Source organism: Trichechus manatus, unplaced genomic scaffold (genome assembly GCF_000243295.1).
Source record: "Trichechus manatus latirostris isolate Lorelei unplaced genomic scaffold, TriManLat1.0 scaffold00019, whole genome shotgun sequence".
Classification (NCBI taxonomy): Eukaryota; Metazoa; Chordata; class Mammalia; order Sirenia; family Trichechidae; genus Trichechus; species Trichechus manatus.
Genome location: NW_004443955.1, coordinates 8330086 through 8348442, shown reverse-complemented (window position 1 = coordinate 8348442; position 18357 = coordinate 8330086). Strand labels below are relative to the sequence as shown.

Here is an 18357-nt window from a genome sequence, read left to right as displayed (position 1 = left end):
GCTACTAACTGAAAGGTTGGTGGTTCAAATCCACCCAGAGGTGCCTCAAAAGAAAGGCCTGGTGGTCTACTTCCAAAGCATCACAGACATTGAAAACCCTATGAAGTTCAGTTCTACTCTGACACTCATGGGGCTGTCACGAATTTGAGTCGACTCGAGGGAAACTAGTTTGGTTATTAAGAGAATATGTTAAAAAATGTATCTAATTAAAATGGAGGAATGTTATGGTCTCTTACTCAGTGGAACAAGCAGGTTGCAAAGTATTACCGGCATTTGCTCTGAAGTGTTTGTAGTTTGAAGGAGAGTGGCTGCGGGCAGAAGGAGACAGACCAGCATGTCATCACTGGTTATCACTCCAGTGGGGTGAGGTAGGGTAGGGGTGGAGGAAAAAAACACTTAGGTTTTCTTTGTGTATCTTTGTATTGCTTCATGTACTCCAGTAAGCACATCTTACTTTTGTAATTAGGAAGAGAACAGAGATAATGGAGCACATGGGACAATTAGCATGATGTTGAGCAGATTCTGAGACTATGCTGCTTGGGAAATAACTGAAGGAACTAGAGATGTCTGATCTGCAAAAACCAGGACTCCAGGAGGAATCCAACACATTGGTCATTAATCACGTAAAGCGCTGTTGGGTTTCTAAGGAACTCGACTCACTCTCAGCTTTTGGGAGGCAAAGACAGGAGCCGAGAATGGAAGGTGCAAAGGACATTTCAGCTTAGTATGGTGGATGGTGCACTAAGAGGCTAACATGTCTGCTGCTGGGAGGGATAACCTCGCCCATCTCTGCACCACCCCACACCACTGCAGGCCACCAGGATGAGCCCAAGGCTCAGTCTCTCGGCCAGCCAGTACCTTGGGCAATGTCGTCCTGCCTCTGTGAGCAGAGCCGCTCCACCTTGTGCCCGGATGGCGGTGGGTCTCGATCCAGCTGCTTGGGGCACCTTCCCTCATTGAACACATGTGGCAGGTTGGTGGTGTGCACCTGTCGGAGCTGCTCATAGTCACTCAGAGCGGCCGTCAGGTCCCAGTTTTTGCCTGTGGACAAGAAGGGACAAGAGATTACAATACTATTGCATTAACAACAGCCTCCTTGTAGAAAATTATCACCGAAAAGGTTTCTCATTAGCAAAAAGAGTTTCTTCTCACCAGTCGTTCTTGCTTTTCGGAGGAGAAATGGTCTGACCCGCAATCTCTGAAAGTAAATTTCACAACCATGACTGGTGTCCATGTGAAGTGTGTGACTATGTCTAGTCCCATCGCTTTAGACACACACGCGTGCACACACACACACGCATATGCAGTGCAAACATGCACACACACTTCTACTAGAGTACAGAACACTGCATTCCTAGTTATCTTATCACTCTTTGAAAATCAAGTTGTAGAGCTTACTCTCAGAGGGGAGCAAAACATAAAGCAAAAAATGAAAAAGAGAATTTCCAGATTTTCTTTGGGCTTTTGTTCAGAGTTTACTTTTTTCATTTACACGCAACAGGGGAAAACCAGAAGCGTCACAGGATCCTTTTGTTTGTAGTGTTAATAGGAAGTAGATTTTAGAGCCCAGGCTCTGTAATCCCAAGAGACGGTAGGCAGGGCCGGTGTGGCCCAGGACAGGTGCTCAGCACAGCCGCGGGGACCAGCACTGAGTGCTACAGAGACTTTACAGCACTAGGACAAACTATTTTGTGGGGAGGAACATGGGCTCCAAGAGGAAGGAAGGAGACATGACACGCTCCATCTGATTCAATTAGGCATCATACACTTTCTGAAAACAAAGAATTAAAAGCTTAACTTGAATTTTAAGGAATAAATCAAATCAAATCCTCTCCAGGCTAAGTCTGAATTGCAGGCACTAGCTATACTGACTATTCACATTCAGAATGATGTTTTGTATCCAGTCGGATGAGGCTTTAAATGTATAAAACTAGAGCTGAACATCTTTCTACTTTTTTTTCTGTCACAGACTTAATACTATCGACCATGACATTTAAATTATATGACACAGTCATTTACAATTTGATCATATTTTTTCCTCTATAGTAATTTTTATGGACTGAATTAGTGTCCCTCAAAGATATGTGTTAAAATTCTATGCCCTACACCTGTAAATATGACACTGTTTGGAAACAGAGGGTTTCTTTTGTTATGTTAATGGTGTTATACCAGTGTAGGGCCAAAAAAACCAAAACTGTTGCCATTTAGTCGACTCTGACTCACAGCAACCCTACAGGACAGAGTAGAACTGCCCCACAGGGTTTCTGAGGAGCAGCTTGTGGATTTGAACCGTTTGATTAGAAGCCGAGCTCTTAACCACTGGGCCTCCAGGGCTCTTGCCAGTATAAGGTGGGTCCTAAACCTAATCCCTTCTGAGTGGTGTCTTATAACGGGAAGACCAGCCACATGGCTCTGCTATGCACCCACCCTGTATTGCACACAGGGGGAAGAGGAAGACAGAAGAAGTAAACAGATGCATCTACAAGCCCAGGAACGCCAAGGATTGCTGGCAGCCACAAGAAGCTAAAATAGACAAGGAAGGACCTTCCTCCAGAGCCACACCTTGAATTCAAACTTCCAGCCCCCTGAACTGGGAGAAAATAAATTTCTGTTCTTTGAGTCACCCACTTGTGGTATTTCTGTTATGGCAACACTAAGTAACTAAGACAGTGATTGAACACAAATACAATAGAAGAATCTTTGCACCATCTCAGTGGATGAGAAAACCAAAATAAAGCAGTTTGGGTCGCCAAACAAAAAACCAACAGGGTCTGGACAATTTTTCCAAAGTGTCGATCAGCAGGGGCAGTGATGTGATGCAGACCCTGTTGTTAGTAGTGGTGGTGGGAATCGGGGTGCTGGGCATGGTGAAGGGGCAGCGGCAACGACAGGCCTGGCTTAAACTAGACTGAGGAATGAGAGAATGACTCTCTTATACATGACTAACAGGAAGGCTTTATAAAACATGACTAAAGTCACAGCGCACAAAGTCGACCTCATGTGACCCAAAGCTGGCATTTTTGAGTCTAAGGCTGAGAGTGGGTGTGGCATTTATCCTCCGTCAGTCCCTCATTTGATAAATCGTGGTGGTTGGAGGTGAGCCCTCAAATCCAGTTCTTTCCCCTGATCTGCATCCCCCTTGCAGGGCCACCCTAGGCTGATCTGGGCCTGCTGGGCAGCACCGCTCACAGGAGCTGGCCCACCCCCACCCACCAGCCTTCTCCTGCCCCAGGGAGAAGGAGGTCCCATTGCTCCTGCCCATTCCCTACAAGAGACCCTTCTGGAACCACAGCCACAGCTTGCACCATGAGACCTTCAGGCCCGAGTGTGAAGACAGGTGTGGAGTGTGGGACCTCAGAGGGCCAGGGCGGCAGCCAGGCTGCAGACGGGGTGCGTTCCCACTGCACATGGGGGTCAGAAGGTCACCTGAGACAACACGAGAGGATGCCACCCAGTCTGCTCTCCTTCCCAGTGGCCGCTCATTCTGCGGCTTTTCTGACTTGCTCAGAACTCCTGGTCCCTCCCCTCACCACCTTGTACTCATGCTGGCTCTGCTATGCACCCACCCTGTATTGCTCACCAGGGGGCACCCTGGTCCTAACCTCTGCCTCACCTAGTAGCAAACAGAGAGAACAAAGACGGAGGTGAGGAGAGGTGGCAGCAATGTCTACAAAAGTTGCTGGAAGCTATGCCACCAGGATTTCAAATAGTAGGAGGGTCACCCACGGTGGACAGGTTTTAATGGAGCTTCTAGACTAAGACAGAGTAGGGAGAAGGGCCTGGCAATCTACTTCCTAAAATTAGCCAGTGAAAATCTTATGATCACAACAGAATATTGCCCAATATAGTGCTGGAAGATGAACTCCCTAGGTTGGAAGGCACTCGAAATACACAGTGGCTACAACAATGGGCTGGGGTGTACCAACGATCTTCGTGAAGATGGTGCAGGATCAGGCAGTGCTTTGTTCTGTTGTACATGGGTCACCATGAATTGGAACAGACTTCATGGCAAACAACAAGGTTTTAAAGAATGTCTCAAGGACTCGGTACTTTAGTGTCTGTGCATGTGTAAAGGATCTGAGAGGCCACTGGGAGCTGGAAGAAAACACGACAGACAAGAGGACATACTTAACAGCTGTCAAGGGTGTCAGAGCCCCTCCAGATATGCTTCCCTCTCTGCACCATTCCAAAGGCAGCACCTCAGGAAAAGATGGGTGGTGAATTGTGGTTTACTGATACATGGACCAGGATATACCCATGATTAGCTTGGCATTGGCTGGTTTTCAGCCTGCATCTAGGAACAGGCAGTCTACATGATGACAGGGGTGGGTGTTTGCTGGCCTCGAGGCAAGGTTTTGATGCTCAGAAAGCATATATTCCATGTTCCCTCTTATCTTTTCCATTTTAACTTATTGGAAGCCCCACCAGCTGTCACTCTGGGTCAGGCTGGGAAGAAAGGGCCCAGATGCCCACAGTGGCTGACCACTGTTATGGTGGAATGGACGAGGCCCAGGTGGAATCCACTGGCTACATGATGGGGGCAGCCACATGCTACATGCCAGTGAAGTCAGATGCTCATTTTAAGGAAGGAATGCAGTCCACGAGAGGAGTCAAGAGCACAGGCTTTGAAGCCTGCTGGAAGCTATGCCACTGGTATTTCAGATGGAACCCTGGCTCCATCTCCTAACTAGTTCTATGACAGTGAATATAACATTTCACCATTCTCAGCCTCAGTTCCCTTTCCTGTACAATTGGGATAACAAAACCCATCTAGTAAGAATCCTTATGAGGGTTAAATGAGATAATTTCATAAAATTCTTAGCAAATACCAATTGTGCTAAGAATTTCACTTATGTGTGTCAGAGTAGCACTGTGTTCAATGAAGTTTTCAACAGCTGATTTTTTGGAGTAGATCACCAGGTCTTTCTTCTGAGGCATCTATGGATGGACTCAAACGTCTAACTTCTCAGTTAGCAGCCAAACACGCTGTTTGTACTACCTAGGGACCCCACTTAGCACATAGAAAGCACTTAATACATGGTAGTTAGTATTATAATTAATTATGAATTTTGGCTTATATCTAATTTCTACCACTTTAATGGTTGAAATCTAGCTAGTAAGTGATAGAACTGAGATTCAAATCCAGGTCTGCCTTGATTAAAACTTAATCTTTGGAGGCTACAGTTCCCTTGAATCTAGCCTTGTTTGGGGCATCATGGCTCCTGGGTACCGATAACCTTCACACTGCCCCTCCCCACCTTGCCCACACATCATGGCCCTCCATAACCAGGGCTTGTCTCTTCCTCACCTGGATCTCTCATTCTCCATCCCTACCTCACCAGTGTTTTCACCTGCTGGGTTCTTACTCTCTTCCCCACTGACGTACTTGTCCTACATGAAATTTTCGTTCAGGTGTCACTAATGCCATCTCCTAAATCCAGCCAGGCCACCAGGCCCACGGGAGGGCCTCACTGTGCCGTGGACATTGTAATAGTTCTGTTTCTCCTATTTCTCCGGCCACTCTTTCTGTCTCCTTTGCTGGTTTCTCTGCCTTTTCTTGTCCTTAAAATATGTAGGTTCTCCAAGTTTCTCTTCTTGTTCTTTTTTCTTCTCTTAATTTATACCTTCTTCTGGAGATTAAGCCCATCGCTATGTGAATAACCTTAACTTCAATTACAACTTTTATCCCAAGCTCTAAGGGCAAATATCCAACTAGACTATCCACCTTCTATTCTCCCCTAATTCTGTATGTAGAAGATCTTGATTTATTTGTGATACCAAAGCACCCAGCTAGAAATACTCACATTTCTCTTGCAGTTAACCTAAAATCTTCAAAATACATTCCTGTCACCCTATTTTTCTGTATTTATGTACTCTGTTCCTTCATCCAACAATATCTTCTCTAAGCAGTGGGACAGAATAACTGTGTGAAAGACCTTAACTCAAAGACTTCAGAGACTAAAGAAGCTGCCTGCTCAAATTTTTCTTCCAGACTATGCTCCAATGTATGGTTATCACAATACAGCAGATTATTTGATTACTAGCAGAATCAGGTTTTCCTGGTACATACCAAAAGCCTCAGTGCAGTTTACTGCCGAAAATGTTTATGTTTTATAACTTCTAATTCATTTGATTTTTTTTATTGTCTTAAACATCAAATAGAGACAGCTCTCAAGGTAAACTTAACATTATGCATTTTGGTCTTACAGGGGGCCATACTGATTTACTTTAGCATGACAGTAAAAGAGCTACGAAGGAAAACTATAAAGCGTAGATATGTGAACTCAGGAAACAGAAGGTCAGAGAAAAGGAGGATGTGAAACAGGAATTTACTAAACTTGGGAAAAGAAAGAGTTAAATTATCTCAGAAATAAAGATTAAATTAAAAGGGCTCTAGGGAGAACCACAGACAGCACAGTAAGGACCATAAAAATAAAAAATATATGAAATGAATAAAATGAAACAAAGAGAAAAGGTAAGATAATTAGAGAATACAGGTGAAAGAGATACAATATACACATAATTGGAGTCACAAATAAGAATTATAAAATAATGGAAAAGAAAAAAGAATTTAAAAACTATAAAAATAAATGTTTTCTAAAATAAAGATTTAATTGTACATATTGAAAGAGACACTGTATACGAGGAAATCGTTCTAGTATAATCAATATCAAGATATATTTTAGCAAAATTATTGTGTTCTAAAGATAAAGAGAATTCTTTCAATGTTTACACAAAAGGAAAGAAAATCAGGCTGTCACCATACTTCTTGACAGCAACAGTCAATACCAGAAAACAATGGGGCCATATCTGAAAATACTCAAAGAAAGAAGTGTGAGTTAAGAATTTTATATCCATCTAGGCTAGTCTTTCAAGTATAAAGTCTACAGATAAATTATTTTATGCATGTAAGAGCTCAGGAAATAATGCTAAAATAGGCATTTCTTGAGAAAACTACCAGAGGATGAACTCCAGCCAACCAAGAGATGAATGGAAATTTGATAAAGGGTCAGTTAGAAAGCAGTACATCTATTTAGCTGTGTGTCTAAGATAAAGCAAAGGTACAGATATAGAAGAGAAGGTAAATATTCTGCTGAAGTTCTAAACCACCCGTGGCTCTGCGATAGAAACGTGTCAGTCTGCTTCCGCAAATATTTACAGGCTTGGAAACTCTGTGGGGTTGCTATGAGTCAGAACTGACTTGAGGGCAATGGGTTTTTTTTTTTTTTTTAACCAATAAAAAATATAAACATAGTTTTGTTTAATTGTGTTTTGTTGGAGTCGGACAAGCTGATTTTAAAGTTCTTATGGAAAAATAAGTAAGAGCAACCTGGGAAGCTCTGAAAAATAAGAGTAATGAGCAATGAGGAGGGATAAGCATAACCAGACACAGCACAGCCTGCTACACAGCCTCAACAGGTGTATGATACAGAAAGTGTGTTCTATCCACGTAATGGAATATCACTGGACCGTAAAGAGAAATGAAGTCCTCACCCATGCTACGACATGAATGAATCTTGAGAACATCACACTGAGTGAAATAAGATCAAAAAAGATAGACAAATATTGCATGATCCCACTTATGTGAATTATCTAGAATAGGCAAATGCATAGAGAGAAAAATTTATCAGCGGTCACGGGGCTGGGGCGGGGGATGGGGAGCTATTGCTGAAGGGGGCTGAGTTTCTGTTTAGGCTGATAGGAAACATTTGCAAATGGATAGTGGTGATGGTAGCACAACATGGTGAATGTAATTAATGCTACTGAATTGTGCACTTAAAAATGGTTAAAATCCCAATTTTTTTTGTTATGTATCTTATACCACAATAAAATAAAATAAAAAACAAAACAAAATCAGTGTGGTGTTGGCATATGAAGAATCAGACAAGACAATGGAATATGCTGGAAAGTCCAAAAGAGACTCAAATATATTCAGAAAATCAAAAGGCAATGTCAATCTGGGAAAATATTTGCAACTCATATCACATCCAAAAGGTTTATCTCTGAGATAGGTCGGTTCCTGGAAAAATCTGAGGAGGAAACCTACAGGCAGAAGTTTATGAGGGGTGCAGGCAGCAGAACTGGGCAGAGGCAGCTGCAGGCCACAGTGCAGGTGCAACTAAGGCCTCAGCTGAATGTCTGGCAGCGCTGAGGCTGGGAAGGCCCTTTAGAGGTGTTCCAAATCATAGCTGGGGGCCAGGCCTTTACACCCAGACAGAAAGCTGACATAGAATGGGGGTTGTCCCCAGGGAAGAGGCATGGCCGTGGGTTGGGTGACTTTCTTTGCTAGGGACGGTCGTGAAGAGCAGCCACCACTCCCCACTTGGGCAGGAGCCTGAGTCCTGAGTGGAGGGGTCTGGGCACTAGAGCAGATGCTACAATCTATTTTCTCCTGTGTAGATGGGTTTATGTGTATGCGTGTGTGTATGAGTGAGTGAGTACATGCATGCTCTGCTCAGAAATCAAGAAGGAGAAAGAAAGATCAACAACCCAAAAGATACCTGGGCAAAGGACACTCCACCGAACATAAAATTACGCTACTGTATAAAGGAGAAAGCTGCTATGGAAAGATCTCCAGCATATATTATTGAATGAAATAAGCAAGCTATAAAATGTAATGCTACGTTTTAAGCTAGAAATAGACAGATATGTGTGTGTGTGTGTGTGTGTGTGTATTCATGCTTGCTTGATTCTGCATACATGAATGCTACAAATGGCTAGAAGGGTGAATAAGAACCTAATACAAGTGGTTACCCAGAGGCCAGGGAGGAGTGGGGGAAAGGCAGAAGGGGTACAATAGTTTCAATGTGTACTTCTTTTGAATTTTGAACTATTTGAATAAACTGGCTATCTAAAACAAATAGTATACAAAATTTAAAAAAGTAAAGGATTAAAAACAATTACTGAGTATTCTGAATGTACCAGAGTGGGAAGTTTTCCATAATACTCAGATCACCATATTGCCAGAAATGGAAGATCCCATCACATGTACTTTTGCAGGCAACAATTTAAAATTTCCTGGCTATGAAATACAGACAGAAATAGAAAGAAACAATTGAAATAACTGATTCTCTATACTGGCCGATCTTTATAAGGTCAGTTTTAATTAGCTTAGTTTACTGAAATATGGAGAAGGAAATGAGCCTAAAGGTTACCAAAACTAACCTTCCAACAGGTTGTAGTTCACTAGACGCTTGTCCATTTTACACCGCAATTATATTATTAATATTTTATTTAAAGAATTTTTGATACAGCAAACTTAGAAAATGTTTGTATTAGTTTTGTATTCCACTGTCAACTCTGCAGGCAAGAATATTCAATAAGGTTAAATAAATGTTGAAGGACAAGAGAGGATGTATTTGTGCCCTTTTACTCTTGGACCTGCTGTAAGATGGTTCTCGTGAGCACTGCTCTACGGAAACAGCTCTTTCCAAACTGCCAATGTTATGCAGGTAAATCCAAGGCCGCTTCTCAGCATTCAATATAGCTGACCTCTCCCTCCTTCCGGATTCACTGGCTGAGTGCTTCTAAGACACCATAGTCTCCTGATTATCCGCGTATTCACGGCTGCTCTATTCCTCTCCTTTTAACAGTGTCTCCTCCCTTCACTAGACCTCGTTCCTCAGTGCTCAGATCTGGGCTCAACCCTGCTGGGAGCCTTTTGAAAGAGATTTTTACTTCTGAATTAAAGGAATGCACTCGAGAGGGGAGCTGGCTTGTGCTGCTGTACCCTGTTCTTACTGACTGGAATGCAGGTGAGTGCCTAGAGTGGTGGCAATCATCTTGCGAACATGAGGTAACAAGCATGAGGACGCAAAGGCCAACAGCTAAGAAGAGTTGAATGTGGGGAGGGGAACGAGCCTAAATAAGAATTTGGATGAATTACCGCCAGCAACCAGCTATCCTGAATTCTTGTCAAAAAACAATAACTGTCTGCATTTATTGTTCCATGAGTGTTGTTACAGCCCAGCACATTCCTAGCTGTATAGGGAAAAAAAACCAGGAGAACAGACGATTACAACAGACGATTACATTCCTAAGTGGTACGCAGGAGTACAGGGTCTGATAGGGCACCTGGGAGGGAGTCTAACCTGGAGTTGTGGAAGGGGCCTCTCTGGAGCAATTGTCCCTTAAGCTGAGAGCCCAAAGAAGAGTACAAGCTACCCTGGTGAAGAGTCCAGTGGAAGGGTGAGCAGGCAGAGGAGCTGTGCTGGGAGAGAGGACAGCAGATAGACACACTGGGAAGTGACACAGCGCAGCACGTCGAGGCCCTTGACTTCCTCCATTCGTAGGGGACGCTATGAGTTGGAATCGATTCGATGGCAACGTGTTTGGTTTTTCTGGTCAGTTGGTCTGTCTGTCTGTCTGTCTATCTATCTATCTATCTACCTGTCTATCTATCTATCTATCTACCTGTCTATCTATCTATCTATCTATCTATCTATCTACCTGTCTATCTATCTATCTATCTACAAGAAGACAAGATAGCTGGTTGCTGGCAGTAATTCATTCATCCAGACTCTTATTCAGACTTTTTCCTCATTAGCTGTTCTTGTTTTTGTTGTTAAGTGCCATTGAGTTGTTTCTGATTCATAGTGACCCTACAGGACAGAGTAGAACCGACCCATAGGGTTTCCAAGGAGCAGCTGGTGGACTTGAACTGCCGACCTTTTGGTTAGCAGCCATAGCTCTTAACCACTGCGCCACCAGGGCTCCTAGCGGTTCTTAGCTGTTGGTATTTTCATCCTCATATGGATGAGAGATGATGATGACCTCACCCGTCAGTGGCATTGAGGACAGAGAAGGGAGGGCTCCAGGTTACCTGGGGGGCAGAATCCACAGGGTTTGGGGACTGACTGGATGTAGAGGTCAGGTGAAGGGAGTTGCCAAGGATCCTACTTGAATTTCTGACTTGGGAGGGGAATGGCTAACTGAATTACAGTAACCTACATCTGGAATGGAGCCCTGGTGGTGCAGGGGTAAGCACTCAGCTGTTAACCAAAAGGTCGGCAGTTAGAACCCATCAGCCGCTCGGCGGGAGAAAGATGTGGCAGTCTGCTTCCATAAAGATTACAGCCTTAGAAACCCTGTGGGACGGCCCTACTGTATCCTATAGGGTCACTAGCATCATTCAGCCACTGAAATGAGTGGATTTGCATATACAGTTGAGGGGAGGGGGTTTCAAGGACTGTTGAGTGAGAAAAGCATTATGCTGGAAAGCATGTTCACTGCAATCCCGTTTGGTAAAACAAAGCCAACAAAAGCCCTGTGTTGGCCATGTCCAACGCTGTGCCTTCCTGCCCACTGTCAATTCTGCATCAGCTGGGTACTTCTCCCGGAGCTCCTTTCCTGGCAGTTCTGGTCACGTCAGCCAATGCCAGGCACTTAGATGTGGCTGGTAGGAGAGGAGGATGCAGGCAGGTGCTCAGGCGGGGGCAGGCATGGGACTCACTGCATACGCTGGACAAACTCCTGCGGGAGCAGCATTTACTTTGGCAATCCGGGCAGCTGAGATGGGTGGTGGTGCTGGTGATGGGGTGATGCCTGAGGGAGCACCTGTGAATCTCCTGCCGTTGGCACAGCTTCTCTGACCTTGCATACTCAGCACTTACGCTGGTTGTATAAGCCTCTAGTTCCCCTTTCTCCTTGGAAAACCTAGAGCAGCTTCTATTTTCTAAACCACATGCTGATGGATACGGTAACTGGGACTGGATGTGGTTCTAGGAAAACAGAGCAGGGTTATGAGAAGCTGGGACTGGCTGACAGTGTGGGAGAACAAACAGCTGTCTCCAACAGCGCACTATGATGGAAGGCGGAGTCAAGGACTGTATGTGTCCAGGGTGGGGGGTGGGGAGGGTGGCTAACTGCTCTGGACTACACTAGAGAGCATGCAGGGAGAAGACCAGCTCAGGCATCCATGCTCAGCTCAAGGAAATCAGAGCTCCTGTGACTTGCCTCCGAGAATCTCTCATCCCTTCTAGCTGAGGAGGCATCGATTCCGAAAGCCAGACCTTTGCGATACTGCGCATTGCTGCATCTTACACATTTAACTCAAAGCTTCCCCAGCTCTCACATGAGCATGGTAGGATGGTGATCAGGAAAGCTGGGACTCTGAGATCTGGATGGGACCCTAAGAACAGTTGGTGGGCTCTGATAGATCTGAGGGCCTTGAGTCCCACCTCCCTGGAGCCTGTCTGGCAAGCAGAGGTGCCCCCCACCGCCAACTGCCCCAGCTGAGGTTAGCCTCAGTGCGAAGACCCGTAATGAGCACATCTGAGCAGATGCTTTACACGGAGGTTCCCAGTTCACCTTAAAACCCAGATCTTTTTGTTTTCAGACTCATAACTAGAAAGACTGCCTAAGAGGAGATAACGTATACATCAAAAGAACTGCAAGATTTCTGCCAGGAGAACCTCAAATTGTATAGGAATGGATCGTACAAATGTTAAACCAGGAATTACCCACCAGCCAATGGCAGAAGCCAATGCTGAGCTAAAGGCACAGACTCTTCAATATGAAGCTCTGGGTCACCCCATCATGACCACTGGGTCAGAAGGGCAAGGGTAGTGTGGCAGGCTCAGGGAAGAAGGAAGTTACAAGCTGATCACTGTAGTCTGCAAGGTGCAGAATTGAATACTGTCATAGTGATGCCTATTTTCTTCCTTTCTTTCTTACTTATCTAATGGTATAAACCAATTTAGAGTCCCTGGGTGGTACAGTTAATGTGCTTGGCTGCTAACTGAAAGGTTGCAGGTTCAAGTCCACCCAGAGGCTCCTTGGAAGAAAAGCCTGGTGATCTACTTCCAAAAACTCAGCCATTGAGAACCCTGTGGAACACAGTTCTACTCTGACCTACATGGGGTCACAATGAGTCAGAGTCGACTCAACGGCAACTGTTTTTTTTTAATAAACCAATTTGTACCTGTCTCCCTTTCCCTGATCACATAAGGTATGGTGGGTTAGTAGTAAGTCTTTAAGTTAGAGTTTATCAAAGATGGGTCATGAGTGAACCAGAGGAGGAATGAACAAAACTCAGAGTTGGGTTTGGTGATGTATGAGACTCGGTGTCTCCCCCTGCTGGTGACAGAACACATGCATCTTCATGGGGTGAGAGATGGTGGGGATGGTCGGACAGCATGCTGTTGCTATTGCTTGCTAGTGTAAATCAGGCCTAAGGCCATGTAGGGGGATGATTTTTTTCCTGTTGACTGACCGATTGTTGCTGAGAATATACACAGCAAAACACACACCAAATCAACACTTTCTACATGTACAATTTAGTAACACTGATTATATCCTTTGAGTTCTGCAATCATTCTCACCCTCCTTTTCTGAGTTGTTCCTCCTTCATTACCATAAACTCACTGCCCCTAGGGTTCCTATCTAATTTTTTGAGTTACTGTTGTCAATTTGATCCCATATAGATAGTTCTTAAAAGAGCAAAGTAATCAAAGCAGACTTTTTTTTTTTACTAGTTAAGCTAAACTATTGTTCAGTTTTAAGATGACTTCAGGGGATATTTTCGGTTTAAGGTTTAAAGATTATCTCAGGGCAATAATTTCAGGAGTTCATCTACCCTCCATGGCTCCAGAAAGTCTAGAGCGAATGAGAATTGAAATTCTGTTCTGATTTCCCCCTTTTAATCAGGATTCTTCTGTGGAATCTTCGATCAAGATGTTTAGTAAAGGTAGCCAGGCACCATACAGTTTTTCTGGTCTCATGGCAAAGGAAGCAGTTGTTCATGGAGGCAATTAGCCACACATTCTGTATCCTCCTCCTATTCCTGACTCTCCTTTTTTCTGTTGCTCCAGGTAAATAGAGACCAATTGTTGTGACTTCGATGGCCACTTGCAAACTTTTAAGACTTCAGGCACTACACAATGAACTAGGAGGTAGAACACAAGCACTAAACACGTTATTAGGCCAATTAACTGGGATGTCCCATGAAACCATGACCGTACACCTCCAAACCAAGGAACCAAACAGCATGAGTACTTGGTTGAACATAAGCAGCCTCAGCAGCTACTTTTTTTTTTGGTCATTGTTGTAAATATATCACACAACTTTTGCCAATTTAACTTTTTATAGGTGTACAACTTACTGGTAGCAATTACAATAATAGATTGTGAAATTCTACCCTTAATCAATGTGATTTTTCCATCACCATTAACCCCCCCTTTCCTCCTCCCTCCTATCCCTGGTAACCACTAATAAACTTTGCTCTCTATACATTTGCCTTTTCTTGTCTTTTTATATAAGTGAGGTAATACAATATTTATCCTGTTGTGATAGGCTTATTTCACTGAGCATAAAGTCTTCAAGCTCCATCCATACAGTAGCATGTATCATGACTTCAGTTTTCTTACTGGCTGAGTAGTATTCCATTGTATGTATGTACTACATTTTGTTTCTCCATTCATCTGTTGATGGGCATTTAGGTTATTTCCACCTTTTGGCTATTGTGAACAGAGCTGCAATGAACATTGGTGTTGTTGGTTTCAGAGCTCCAGTGGCCCTGTGGTGGTGGTGGTGGGGGGGGCAGTCTCCCTTTAGGTGACCCACCTCGCCTGCTTGCTAGGACACAGCAGCCTCAGTCAACAGTCCTCAGCACTGACCGGAAAGGGGAGCAAATAGACCTGAACTGACTCTCTGGGATGTCTGTCCTGTTGGTTTCAGAGGCCTGAGCTCTGTGGTGCCCGGGAGGCAGGCAGAGTGTTGACTATGAGAGCAGACTCCACTGCACAGGCCTTCTGTAGCAATTCACAGTAGGCTTGCAGCAGACAGTCTGGGCAGGGGAGGTGCTGGCACTCTCCTAAGGGACCCCCGGGGAGATTTGCCTTGATTTTAAAGTAGAAGCTTGGGGTCCTATCTCTGTACAGGCAGGGGCTGTGGTGGTTACAGAAGCAGGTTCCTTTTCTGGATCCACTTCCTCAGTTCACAGCAGCCAGTGGCCCACGTGGCTCGGGGGACGGGAGGGACAGTGGGAAAAGCGATTGTATGCCACTCATTGTTGACTCTTGCCTGTATCCAGCTCCCTGCTGCTTTCCTCTGCTCCATGATTGAGTCCAGCAAAGCCAAGCACCGGTTTCCTTGTTTATTTCTTGTTGTATTTGTGGGGGAGGGTCGGAATGATGGTCTGTTTATGCTATCTTCCCAGAATTCCTCCATGGGTGATGATTTGACAAAAGGGGAGGACAGTGCTGGAGAGCTCACTGTCAACTCAATCAAGGCCTGCCCCTTCGTCATTCTCTTCATAATGACACTTCCCAGATTTTCTTTCCTGGTAAGTTCCAGGTTCCCAAATGAGAAGCACTGAAGTGAGGCTTGGAAGGCAGCAAGAAGGAGAAGCCCCTATGCCCTGGGGCCAGCTGGAGCAGAAACACGGGCAGCTCCTGGTGAACTCCAGGGAATGCTCTCCTTAGTAGCTGAGTGACAGCTGCCTCTAGGAGCAACCTTTGAAGGACTTGCTTCAGCGCCGTAGGCAGCCGGCATAAGTGTACCCGAATGACAGGGGGATGTGACTGGGGCCCTGTGGATATTTTTAACATTAATACAAATTCACTGAAGAAAATCAAGAAAATACAATCAATATGTTGTTTATTATTGCACGTTTTGAACTTTATATAAATAGACTGTATGAATCTTTAGGAACTTTCTTCTTTCCCTCGATAATGTCACTGAGATTCATCAGTGTCGCTAAATGTAGTTTAACTTTTTGGTGCTGTGTAACATTCCATTGTTTGAACAGACCAAAATGTATTTGTTCTTTCTGCTTTTGACAAACATTTGGTTTGTTTCTTTTTTCTGCAGTTATGAATGGGGCAGCTGTGCACATTTTAATAGGACTCCTTGTGCATAAGCAGGCACTTCTCTAAGGCACAGAGGCTGGGAACACCATCGTCTGCTCAGCGGAGGTCAGCAGGGCTGGACTGGAGGGTCTGACCAGAGAGGACCACCATGATACTCTCTCAGATGAATTTTTTAAAAATACAGACATAATTTGCTTTTGAAGTCTCAGATGGACTTCTTAAAAATATAAAAGAGCCACAGGTGAATTCAAGGGCCATGTCACGTTCAGTTGTACTCCTGCCTTCTCCCCGATGTCTAAGCAATACCATCCCAACCATTGCCTCAGCGGAGGTAGAAACCCAGGGGTGCCATCACGCCTGGATTAAACCCCATGTCCCAGAAACCCAGTTAATCTGTGGCTCAATCTTCTTCTCACGAGGCTGAGTACTCTTCTCTGTAGTCAACCTGAAACCACTTACTAAGTCGCAACAGAAACAGCCCCTGCCTCATAGAGCACAGGAAGGCCTTCCTTTTATTTTATAATGATGCTTTAGAAAGAATCTGAATACCAATTTTAATAAAGTCAAAGAAAGGTAAGGCAACTGTCAAAATGAGAGCTGTTCAGTCTTGAAAATTAAGTGTGCTCTGCTAAGATTCACAGGCAGCCTGTGGATGCAGATTTACCAGTGCCTCTCCACCCTGAGTGTGGTTCTCCCACCCTCTGCCAGAGATCTGTGTGGTATTTAAGAAGGAAATCTACTCCTTCCAGTTAAACCATTTCAGCTAACAATTCCTGAGGCAGCTGTTTAAAACTAAAACCACACTAAATTCTGAAGATCTGAAAAATAAAACACTGCTTGTTTCTTGTATGTTTGCCAAACTGGTCTCCTGAAGGAGCCTTAATTTGTCACTTTAAAGAAGGCCTTCTAGCTTGTTCCATCCAGTTCTACCTGGAAGCAGACTAGCCCCCTCCCACTCCCTGTATATGTACTCCAAGGCAAGTGATGGAAATTGCCACAAGCCGCTGGGGTTCAGGACTCACACCCAGCCAGGTTTTCCCCTGGGAAGCAGGGGGCCTGGGAGGGGACCACATCCGCCCATTGAGCTGCCCGGCCCAGAGCAGTCACGCAGCTGACCATCCATGCAGCTGAGAGAAGCTGCTTGACCTCCTGGGGACTCTTCTATTTGTTCAGATTGAACCAAATCTCGTTGTCACCTTACGTCTACAAAATAGTCAAATCACAGCCACGTAGGGATCAGGATTCTGGAGAGCCACACCCCCTCCTCAGGTTATCTGGTGAAGAAGGGGATGATGGTATTGACATATCTGTACTATATATGGCTAGAGGGCCAGAAGGCTGGCTGCATCCACCCAGGAGGCACATTATTGCATTAAACAGAATGAGCACGGCAGCCTGTACAACTGTAGTGTCTATAAATGATCAAGGTGTCCCGTGAGGCTGAAGTGTCTACGGCTGAGTGGGTGTCCTGTGTGGCTGTGGTGTCTGTGGATGAGTGGGTGTCCTGTGAGGCTGTGGTGTCTAAGGATGAATGGGTGTCCTGTGTTGCTGTAGTGTTTTCTGTGGATGAAAGAGTGGGCTGTGCTGCTATAATGTATACAGATGAGTGGATACTCTGTGTGGTTGTAGTGTCTATGGATGGGTGGGTAACCTGTGTAGCTGTAGCGGATAAGCTGCGCAGGCCACCCACAATAGATAAGCGGATGACCTGTGTGGCTGTAGTATCTATGGATAAACGGGTGGCCCTCGTATCTGTAGTGTCTAAGGATAAATGCGTGAGCAGTGTGGCTGTGGGATCTACAGATGACTGAGGTGTTCTCCATGGCTGTAGTGTCTACAAATGATCAGGCAGGCTGTGTGACTGTAGTGTCTATGGATGAACGGGTGGCCTGTGCAGCTGTAGTGTATATGGATGAGTGCATAGCTGTGTGACTGTAGTGTCTACAAATCATCAGGCAAGCTGTGTGACTGTAGTGTCTATGGATGAGCAGTGGCCTGTGCAGCTGTAGTGTATATGGATGAGTGCATAGCTGTGTGACTGTAGTGTCTACAAATCATCAGGCAAGCTGTGTGGCTGTAGTGTCTACAAATCATCAGGCAGGCTGTGTGACTGTAGTGTCTATGGATGAGCAGGTGGCCTGTGCAGCTGTAGTGTATATGGATGAGTGCATAGCTGTGTGACTGTAGTGTCTACAAATGATCAGGCAAGCTGTGTGGCTGTAGTGTCTATGGATGAGCAGGTGGCCTGTGCAGCTGTAGTGTATATGGATGAGTGCATAGCTGTGTGACTGTAGTGTCTACAAATGATCAGGCAAGCTGTGTGGCTGTAGTGTCTATGGATGAGCAGGTGGCCTGTGCAGCTGTAGTGTATATGGATGAGTGCATAGCTGTGTGACTGTAGTGTCTACAAATGATCAGGCAAGCTGTGTGGCTGTAGTGTCTATGGATGAACAGGTAGCCCGTGTGGCTATAGTGCCTACAGATGAGGGGGCGGCCTGTGCTGCTACAGCTTCTGTGGATGAGTGAGCAGCCTGTGAGGCTGTAGTGT

At 44.9% G+C, this 18357-nt stretch overlaps 1 protein-coding gene across 1 annotated transcript in view; it reads right to left on the bottom strand.

The window, feature by feature from the left end:
- The window catches only part of OTUD7A (OTU deubiquitinase 7A), a 186252-nt gene that overhangs the window by 120472 nt on the left and 47423 nt on the right, over positions 1–18357 (bottom strand). The window contains 1 exon segment of the mRNA XM_023727856.1: positions 859–1041. Coding sequence (XP_023583624.1) covers positions 859–1041 — 183 coding nt within the window.